General features: G+C 41.7%; 1 protein-coding gene across 1 annotated transcript; it reads right to left on the reverse strand.

Annotated features, from left to right (window-relative positions):
* Positions 1–4,217: 4,217 nt before the first annotated feature.
* LOC117662533 (uncharacterized) lies at positions 4,218–9,309 on the reverse strand. Its single transcript, XM_087884821.1, has 5 exons — positions 8,560–9,309; positions 8,184–8,298; positions 8,001–8,068; positions 7,077–7,206; positions 4,218–6,594 (listed from the first exon to the last, which is right to left on the reverse strand). The coding sequence occupies exons 1-5, from the start codon at positions 8,974–8,976 to the stop codon at positions 4,535–4,537; spliced, it is 2,790 nt and encodes a 929-aa protein (XP_087740947.1). The 5' UTR covers positions 8,977–9,309; the 3' UTR covers positions 4,218–4,534.
* Between the last annotated feature and the right edge of the window lie 1,907 nt (positions 9,310–11,216).

Consider the following 11,216-nt stretch of genomic DNA (forward strand, 5'->3'; position numbering starts at 1 on the left):
TCCAATCACACTTAGCCAATAAAGAATTCTATTCTATTCTATTCTATTCTATTCTATTCTATTCTATTCTATTCTATTCTATTCTATTCTATTCTATTCTATTCCTGTTTTCCTACAACCCCTTAGTTCAGTGATGGCTAACCTTTTTGCCATCACGTGCCAGGAGGGGGGCCTGGGGAGTTGCGGGTGTGTGTGCCCATACCCATAATTCTATGCGCCTTGACCCCGTGCATGTGACCCCCCCACACTTCTCCCGCTCCTGGCACGCAATGGCCCAGTAGGCCCGTTTTTCTTTCTCACCTGGCTCCAGGGCCTCTCTAGAAGTCTGGGGAAGTCGAAAACAGCCTTCCCCACCCTGCCGGAGGTCCTCCAGAGGCTGAAAACCGCTCATTTCCCTATTTCTGGTGGGCCCAGAAGACCCAAAAATCAGCTGGCGGAGCTGAGCTCGCGTGCCCACTGATATGGCTACGCGTGCCACCTGTGGCACAAACTAAGCACAAACTAGGCACAAACTAAGGCCGTGAAGGCGAACCTATGGCACGTGTGCCACCTGTGGCACGCGTGCCATAGGTTCGCCTTCACGGCCTTAGTTTGTAACTCTAGCTCTGACACCTATCTGCCCTGTGCTTTGATTTACCTTTGGGAAATTTACCTTTGGGAAATGTGTAAAGGAGGAGAGCCATCTGTTTTTTCTCAGTTCTGAAGCCTAGGGAGAGAAGTGCCTGGGAAGAGTCCCTTATCTCCTTCCCAGGATGACCGTCTTCACATCTTCACACCTGTGGATTGACTCATTCAGCATGATTGAGGGGAAGGGTTTCTAATTCCTTTATCCTAACAGACTTGCCTAAGGGGACCTTAGAGCCTGCTTTGCTTTTGTCTTGCAATCACTTCCTTTCAATAAATTACTTGGTCTGTTGTGTGGATGTTTGGGTGATTCAGGGGCGGGGAATTGTGGTTTTGGGGGAGTGTTTGAGGATTGTTATGTGTGTTGGGCCTGATCTTTGGATGTTAAGTGAATTTCATTGTATGGTATACTGTGTATATATGTACAATGACAATAACTTAAAAGGTTCCTTTTGAAATGCTACTGTTTCAAGAGTCCGTACTTTCTTGATTTGGGGAGTAGAGGCAGAACCTTACACTCTACATGTATTTACCTATCTATGTATCATCTATCTCTAGCCATGTATTTGTTGATCTATCGGTATTTATATATGCATCATCTATCCCTATCTAGGTATTTGTCTGTCTTGTCTATCTATTGATCTATCTAGCTATCATCTCTACCAATCTATCATCTATCAGTCTACCTATTGTCTATCTATCATCTAATATCTACCCATATTTGTCTATGTATCATTATTATCTATATCTACGTAACTATCCGTCCTATGTAATCTATCTCTATCATCTGTATCTATCAATCTGTCTCTATATCATCTGTCTTCTCTCTCTCTCTCTCTCTCTCTCTCTCTCTCTCACACACACACACACACACACACACACACACACACTTTAGAAACTGCCCATCTCCCTCAGCAATGGACTCTGGGTGGTGTTCAGACAAAATGTTAAAAACATAAAAATTAAAACATATTTAAAATAGAGGCAAGGATCATTAAAATTTGACAATTAACAATTAAAATGTAGGCAAGGGCCTTTGGAGCCCTAACCAATCTCATGGCTATGCACTCCTCTAAAAGCCCCAAGCAAAATAGCAGAATACCACTTGTGAGGGTTTGGCCCTTTTTTTTAAAACCTTCCCTAGATCATTACGTACATATAGGAAATGCAAAGTTAACCAAGAAAGTGTATATGGCAGTGGTTCTCAACCTTCCTAATGCCGTGACCCTTTAATACAGTTCCTCATGTTGTGGTGACCCCCAACCAAGGGTGGGTTCTAAATTTTTTTACTACAGGTTCTGTGGGCGTGGCTTATTTTGTGGGTGTGGCTTGGAGGTCATGTGACTGGGTGGGCGTGGCTAGCTGGTCATGTGACCGGGTGGCCATGGCTATATGTATAGGGACTACTCAGAGGGCTGAAAAAAGTCATTTCTGACAGGTCCTCGCACTTTTGACTGGTCCTCACACTTATGACCATCCTCACATTTATGCCTGTGCAGCATTCTTAACAACCATGTCACTCATTTCACAACTGCTTCTCTTCAACATGGTATAAGATAGGGCAAAAAACGTAAAATGTGAGGACAGTCGTAAATTCGAGGACTGGTCAAAAGTGCGAGGACCAGTCAAAAATAACTTTTTCAGCCCTCTGAGTAGTCCCTGTGCACAAAAGGACTACCCAGAGGGCTGAAAAATGTGATTTCTGACAGGTCCTCGCACTTTTGACCGGTCTTCGCAGTTATGACTGGTCATCATTTATGCCCGTGCAGCATTCTTAACAACCATGTCACTCATTTCACAACTGCTTCTCTTCACCATGGTGACAAGATAGCGCAAATACGTAAATTGTGAGGACAGTCGTAAGTTCGAGGACTGGTCAAAAGTGCGAGGACCAGTCAAAAATAACTTTTTTAGCCCTCTGAGTAGTCCATATGCATAAAAGGATACAGCAATAGAGAGGGATGAAGGAAGGGAAGGGAAATTAGAGTAGGAGTGAAGGTAAGAGAGGGAGGAAGAGAGGAGGAGAAAGAGAAAGAAAGAGGAAGTAGGGAGAAGAAGAAGAGGGGGGGAGAGAAAGTAAGTAAGAAAGAAAAGACAGAGGTGGTAGGTTTGAGGAGAAAGATTGCTGTACAATAAAAAAGATGAAAGGGAAGAAAGCCAACCCCAAACAAATATAAAGATATTAAGATAAAGAATGAATTGTTAAACTTTAAAGAATAAAAGAGAACAAATAGCAATAATTAGCAATAATTAGAAACACACATACAAACATACAACATATTTTCTTTGAACAGAGTATTTGGCCGGTTCACAAATTTAAACAGTTGTAGGAGGTTAGCACCACCCCTTTCCTAGAAGAATGAAATATTTTGGGAAATATTAAAAAGGCAGAATATTATATTTCCCTACCTGGATGAGAAATGGAGAAGCATATTTTACAGACAAAGCAGCTCCCACCTTCCTGCCCCCCACCCTTTGTTAATGGGCCAGAGGCAGAAAGTCAATCCTTTGTCAAAGGACATTTGCAACACAATAGCAACAGAAACTAACACAATGGGCCCCATCAAGCCATGTGATCCTGTCCACCATTAAATCATCTTTCCAAGCAGTCTCCATGTTTCCAGTGTCTTTTTTCCCACTTGGAGCAGAACCCAGAAGGATATTTCTTCCAACACGGTATTTAGTCATTTCAATTAAATTTACAATTTCTATATTTCCTTTTTACCATATTTATTCCTCATCTATTTTTAAAAAAAAACAATATTACCCTTCATCCTCATCTCTAATCTTAATCAAATTCAATTTTTCCCTTCTATTCTATATTATACCCCTTCCCATTGTCATCTATTTTTATATCCATCCTCACATTGGTTAATTATGTAATACAGTTGTTTAATACAAATTCAACATTTTAATATAAATCAATTAGTTATATAACTATCTTTTTTGTATATTAATCAATATGAACATGAATATTCCAATTATTTCCATGCAATCCAATTTCTTACAAATCAATTAATTATATTTACCAATAATAATAAACCAAATAATTTCCCCCATATATTCCTCCAAACCACAACTTAACCAATTAATAGTATCTCAATTATTACAATTCCCTAGTTAAATAGAGCTTTTTTTCTTTTGTGTTTTAAAATCTTGGAACTCTCCTCTTTTGCCCTAAATTTCCCATTGTTTGCAGTTTTGCACCTACCTTTTTTTGTGAGGAAAAAGAAAAAGAAATCTCTCTGCCTCATTTTGTCACGTTGCAGCCTGCTTACTTTCAATTTCGCGTTTTCAGCATAGCTAGAGGGAAAAAAATCTGCTCCAGGAATTTACCTCTTTGCAGCTAGCTCTTTGAAGCCCTGCGGCAAGAATTTAAAGTTTTTTTCCCTCTAGCCATCAGCTGGGACTCCGGAGGCAGCAATAGATTGGAAGTGGGCGGGGTAAGCGAACGGGGCGATCCAACAGAGGCAGAGGGTGAGGGTGAGTGAAGGCGTGGGGAGGGGGGCAAGAGAGGGCTTTGGCGACCCCTGTGAAATGGCCGTTCGACCCCCAAAGGGGTCGCGACCCCCAGGTTGAGAACCGCTGGTATATGGATTCTCACCCAAATATATGTTTATTGAAAAATTAGGTCATTTCCTGAAGCTCTTTCCAAGTTACTCATATAATTTCTGCTTTCTAGAGATCCTTTTGTGAAATAGAAGGGAACTATTATGACTGAAGCCCTTTCCACACGCTATACATTTTTACACCTTCTCCCATGTGGATCCTTGTGTGGGAAGTAAGATGGCTGGTTTGATTAAAAGTCTTTCCAAACTCCATGCTTTTATAAGGCTTTTCTACTGTGTGGATCCTTTTATGTAACACGAGTGATCAATTTTTGCAGGAACCCTTTCCACATTCCATGAATTTATACGGCATGTCCCTTGTTCCTTTTATGAGAAGTAAGACAATCACTCCGACTGAAGCTCTTTCCACACTCCATACATTTATATGGCTTCTCCCCTGTGTGGATCCTTCTATGGGAAATAAGACCACCGGACTGAGCAAAGGTCTTCCCACACTCTGCACATTTATATGGCTTCTCCCCTGTGTGGATCCTTTTATGGATGGTAAGATCACAATTCCTCCGAAAGCCCTTTCCACACTGCACACATATAAAAGCCTTCTGCCTTGTGTGGATCATTTCATGCTGTATAAGGGAACATCTTGTTTTGAGCCATTTTCCACATTCCTTGCAACTATATGGTTTTTCCCCTGTGTGGATCCTTTTATGGGAAACAAGACTACTGCTATGAGCAAAGTTCTTTCCACACTCTGTGCATTTATATGGCTTCTCCCCAGTGTGGACCCTATTATGGGAAATAAGACTACTGCTATAAGCAAAGTTCTTTCCACACTCCATGCATTTGTATGGCTTCTCCCCAGTGTGGATTCTATTATGTTTAGTAAGTTGACTTCTATGAGCAAAGGTTTTTCCACACTCCATGCATTTATAGGACTTCTCTGTGTGGATCTTATGATGGTAAGTGAGAAAATTCCTCGCAGCGAAAGTCTGTCCACACTCCATGCATTTATATGGTTTCTCCCCTGTGTGGATCTTTTTATGGATCGCAAGTTTACTCCTGTGAGCAAAGGCTTTCCCACACTCCATGCATTTATATGGCTTCTCCCCTGTGTGGATCTTTTCATGGAGAATAAGGGAACATTTTCTTCTGAGCCACGTTCCACATTCCTTGGAACTATGTGGCTTCTCCCCTGTGTGGCTACTATTATGATTAATAAGTTGACTTCTATAAGTAAAGGTCTTTCCACACTCCGTGCATTTATATGGTTTCTCTCCAGTGTGGATCCTGTTATGGGAAGTAAGACTGTTGCCGTGACCAAAGGTCTTTCCACATTCCATGCACTTATATGGCTTCTCCCCTGTGTGGATCTTTCTATGGGAAATAAGACCACTGTTCTGAGCAAAGGTCTTTCCACAATCCGTGCATTTATATGGCTTCTCCCCTGTGTGGATCCTTTTATGGATGGTAAGATCACAATTCCTCCGAAAGCCCTTTCCACATTGCACACATATAAATGCCTTCTGCCTTGTGTGGATCATTTCATGGTGTATAAGGGAACATCTTGTTTTGAGCTTTTTTCCACATTCCTTGCAACTATATGGCTTTTCCCCTGTGTGGATCCTTTTATGGGAAACAAAACTACTTCTATGAGCAAAGTTCTTTCCACACTCTGTGCATTTATATGGCTTCTCCCCTGTGTGGATCCTTTTATGGATCACAAGTTGACTCCTGTGAGTAAAGGTCTTTCCACAATCCATGCATTTATGTGGTTTCTCCCCTTTGTGGATCTTTTTATGGTAAAAAAGACCACCATTCGACCTAAAGCTCTTTCCACATTCCATGCATTTATATGTTTTCTTCCTTGTGTGAGTCATTTTATGTACAGTAAAGTCATAATTGGTATGAAAGCTATTTCCACATTTCATATATTTAGATAGCTTCTGTCCTGTTTGGGACATTTTATGGAAAGAAAGTTGATTGTTTGTTCTGAAGCTTTTTCCACATTCCACAGATTCATTAGGTTTCTCTTCTACGTGGATTCCTTGTTGAGATATAAGGGACTTATTTCCAAGAGAAAAGGTGAAAGTCCCATTGTAATTTTTTCCATTGGTTCTTCTTACAGGGTCTTGTTTGTTTTGGATTGGAAAATGTTCATTTACATGTAATTTAGGTTTGATTACTTTCACACTTTTCCCAATATTTTTTTTAATTTTCCCTTGCTGGGCAAGAAAGTCTTGCATCGAAGCATCAATAGAAGATGAGTTTTCCTGATTCCAGTTATTTAACTGGTTTCTTTCATGTCTTTCTACTTCCTTTTGAATTGCTGACTTCTCCGTTCCATCTCCAGTATTGATCAGTTGGAACAGTTCACAGGAATCTTGATTCTCCTGCGCATTATTACCTTCAACGGAAAAGAAAAATGGCTAGTGAAGAACATCAAAGTGTAGGAAGTCATATGAATCTTCATCTTAATTTTTGCAAAATTCCAATATATTGCACGTTTGCATGCTTTCAATGGTATAGAAATTACAATTTCTATATTCATAAACTGTAGAAGCTTTGGAAATATCTAGAAAATATCTCTTTCTCTACAATTATTCATATGTATTCAAATCTCATCCAGACTTAGCTCTCACTTAAGCAATAACCAGAGGAAACATCCAGGGAGGTATTAGGAGATAGCCTAACATTAGAGTCGGTTAATTTCAGCAGAGACTTGTGAGAGCTAAAACAATTTTGAAACAAGTCCTTGTTTTTTCTATCCAAACTGTCTTCTCTTTAATATTCATTTTCTCTTGCCAAAAATCACATAGCTGCAGAGGAAAAACTTAGGAATACTTCTATTCACTCTCAACACTAGAGTTAGGAATAGCAAACTCTTACCCAGAGAGGCCACGTTCCTATGATTTTCCACCATGACTTCCCAATGCAGCTCTTTTTGGTCAGGACCCAGCTGAGACCACTCGTCCTCAGAGAAATGCACAGCCACCTCCTCGAAGGTCACAAGACCCTCCTGAACAAGGAAAAACAAGGTTTAGGAGTGACGGGAAAAGATAAAACAGAGAAAATTCTCCAGGAAGGACATTCCTCAGCCTTTCAAGAGTTGGATTGTTTGGTATCCAAATCCTGGCACAAATCAGACGATCAGAAATTACTTCGTAGGCCAAGATTGCCTTGATTATATGCTCCTTCAAGACCATTTTTTACTTAGAGACTTTTCCATCTGGCCCCTGTCTTTGGATTTCACTAGTCTGCTTAATCTTTTAATCTGATGAACGTACTTTTCAATCAGTTGTTACAAACAAGACTTTTTAAAAATAGTAATGTCACAGTGTGACTATTTAATTATTTTTTTATTAGCCGTGTACAATTCCATGTCAAAGAATAATAAAAAGCAGGGGTCTGTTTAGCAATTGCTGTCACTGTGGTGCGTTTATTCCTTCGTTCCTATTTTTTGAAGGATTTGTTTAAAAATTACTTCTTATAAACTAATAGTAGGAAGAGTACTCAGCAGAGCAAGTTAACTAGTGGTCTTTATAAAAACATTTCCTAAACAGAATCTGAGGGCAGAAATGATAAACCATTGTGTCCCAACAAGAGTATTCAGAGGAAACTAACCTGCTGAAAGCAACTTGAACCTGCTATTCTCCTTTCCACATTGCTCAGAAACAGGAAAAAAACACAGTCCGAACCGGGAGGTGGGGGGGTGGGGGGGCGGCAGGAATAGAAGAATGGAGTGCACTGTACACCAACTTGACTTTCTGAAGGCAAGAGACAATACAAATCTAGCTTATGTTCCCCACTTACTTGATTTGGAGGCTCAACCACTGTTTCAGCTCCAGCATAAAGACCAGAAAACTTCATTCTATGTTTCCCTGTGAGGAAGACATGCATGATTAATAATAAATTAGGACATATTCTACAGAAGAGAAGACATAGACAAGGTAAGGTAACTGGGATCTCTCTGGGGAATCAAACATCTTCAGTTACCTCCCAAGGTGTCCTGACTTGACTCTTCGTGAGATACACTCCTGCAAAACAGATCCTCAGGGAATTTTGATGGATTCCTCTTTCCTTCAGGATCTCTGATCTCCACAGTGACGGACTTGAAATAGGAGGAAGGAGAAAAGAAGAATAATTTATGGACATCACCCAACATGAAGTGGATTCTTGTTCTCTGAACACAACATCAAAGCGCCCAATATCCATCGAGTTGAGCGAAAAATGGAACAATGTCCTACAAGAATTACTGAAACACCTCCATGTAGTATGAATGCCAGAGGAATCTGTAAGGGAGGGGGTGAAGAATTCAAACTCTTTATTCCCTTCAAAGCCCTTCTAGAGTCCGGAAACAAAGGTCTCTCACCTGCAACTTGATCTGCTCCTTCTGCTCCTCCACCTGGCTCAGGAGGAAGCCTTCCGCCAGGGCCACCACCTGAGAGCTGGTTTCTGCTCCACACTCCCGAACCCAGCTCTCCATTTCTGGGGGCAGAAGGGCCAGGAGCTGCTCCAGAACCACCTGGTCCAGCATCTGGGCTTTGGTGTGCTTTTCTGGTTTCAGCCATCGCCTACAAATGTTGTGGAGTTGGCTGCAAAGTACTTGGGGACCCTCAGCCTCGTATTGGATGCTCCTGAAATTGCAGGGCTGAACTTCTGAATGGAGGATGGTTTCCTCCTCCAGGATCTTCTCCCTGTTTTTTGTCCAGATCCCCCCACAGCTCCCAGGCTGAACAGCAGAAGGACCTTTTCCAGTCGCTTCACTTGCTAAAAGTTGTGTCTCCATTCTGTCTCTGGTCTGCAAGGCAACTTCAAACGGGTCCCAGGAATCTTGTGGACCTCGAAGTGCTTTTCATTCATAGGATGCTTTCTGTTGTTGCAGGACTGACCACCGCAGGTTATTCTGCCCGGATTGACCCAGGAGGGTCCTGTCTCCCTTTGCACGGGAAGAGACACACACACCCCCACTCGGGGTGCGTCTGCATCTCCACCACTACCACCAGACTCTCCCGCAGCCTCTCTGCCTTCTGCGGAGCCACAAGGGTTAATGGAAGCGAGTGCAAGTTCCTAGAGCGGTAAGCATTTGTGATGTCATGCTTCCTCTGAAAAGCCAATTGTGACCCTCTAGTGGCCCAATGGGGAATCCCCCTGGAGGATTCGGTGCGCAACATCAGCACACCTTGCAAGGGTGGGATAGACACTCAGGCGAAGGGAAGCAAAGGGTTTCAAAGGCGGGAGCAGAGATTGGTTTCAGCAGGTTCTGACCAGTTCTGGAGAACCAGTAGCGGAAATTTTGAGTATGTCGGAGAACCAGTAGTAAAAATTCTGACAAGTCCCAGCTGATTGGGAGGAAATGGGGATTTTGCAGTAACCTTCCCCTGGATTGGGGAGGAAATGGAGATTTTGCAGTATCCTTCCCCTGCCGCGCCCACCAAGAAACGCCCACCAAGCCATGCCATGCCCACCAAGCCACACCCACAGAACCAGTAGTAAAAAAAATTGAAACCCACCACTGGACGGGAACCCCTGAAAGTCTTCATCCTGCTCAGTCTTCTGAATCCTAGGAGGAGGAGAGTTGGGGTCCCAATGTAATAATAGGAATTGTGAGAGGGAACTTGCAGCCCTAGTGGACCATCACTTAAAGTGCAGCAGTTGCCAAAAAAGCCAACACAGTTCTAGACTGCATTAACAGAGGGAGAAATTCAAGATCACATAGTTTATAGTTTATTGGATTTCTTGAACTGTTAATAATGCTAATAACTGTTAATAATGCTTGATAAGGCCACTCTTGGAATACTGCATTCAGTTTTGGTCGCCATGATGTAAAAAAAATGTTGAGACTCTAGAAAGAGTCTTAAGAGCCTTGGTACTACAGTGGTTTAAAGCACCCTGTTATTAACACAGCTGCCTGCAATTTACTGCTGGTTCGAATCTCTCCAAGGCTCAAGGTTGACTCAGCCTTCCATCCTTTCTAAGGTAGGTTAAATGAGGACCCAGTTTGTGGGGGCAATAAGCTGACTTTGTATAAATATACAAAAGTATGAAGGCTATTGCTTAACGCACTGTAAGCCGCCCTGAGTCTCCGGAGAAGGGCGGCATATAAATCAAATTAAAAAAAAAAAAAAGAGCAACAAAGATGATTAGGGGAGTGGAGGCTAAAACATATAAAGAATGGTTGCTGGAATTGGGCATCTGTAGTTTAATTAAAAGAAGGACTAAGGATTACATGACAGCAGTGTTCCAATATTTCAGGGGTTGCCACAAAGAAGAGAGGGTCAAGCTATTCTCCAAAGCACCTGAGGATTGGACAAGAAGCAATGGGTGGAAACTAATCAAGGAGAGAAGCAACCTAGAACTAAGGAGAAGTTTCCTGACAGAACAATTAATCAGTGGAACAAATTGCCTCCTGTTCCAGAAGTTATGGAACAGGGGTGTCAAACTTGTGACTTGTACGCTGGATGCATCACGCACTAGCCATCCCCATCCCCGGTTTAGCAAAGGGGGGGAAAAGTTGCAATGACAATTACGTGACGACGTGAGTTTGACACTCCTGTTGTGGATGCTCCAAAACTGGAAGTTTTTATTAGATTGGACAATCATTTGTCTGAAATGGTATAGGGTTTTCTGCCTGAGGATGGAGTTGGACTAGAAGACTTCCAAGTTCGTTCCAATTCTGTTATTCTGACCTTACAAAGGAGAGTTTGGCAAAGGGCACCCTATAATTATCTCTGCGTCTGTCTCTCCCTATCTCTCTCCCTATCCCTGTGTCTGTCTGTCTATCATCATCTATCTATCAATATATCATCTATCTATATAATCTATATAATCTATAGATCTATATAATCTCTCTCTCTCTTCATCTATCTACCTACCTACCTATCAGTCTGTCTATCACAATTTAGAAACTACCAATCTTCCTCACAAAGGGACTCTGGGCGGCATACAGATAAAATGCGAAAAACATAAAAACTGAATATAAAACTTTAAATAGAAGCAAGGATAGCTAAAATTTGATTAATAATATTT

This window comes from Pantherophis guttatus, chromosome 2, assembly GCF_059756535.1.
Source record: "Pantherophis guttatus breed Tessera chromosome 2, ASM5975653v1, whole genome shotgun sequence".
Taxonomy (NCBI): domain Eukaryota; kingdom Metazoa; phylum Chordata; class Lepidosauria; order Squamata; family Colubridae; genus Pantherophis; species Pantherophis guttatus.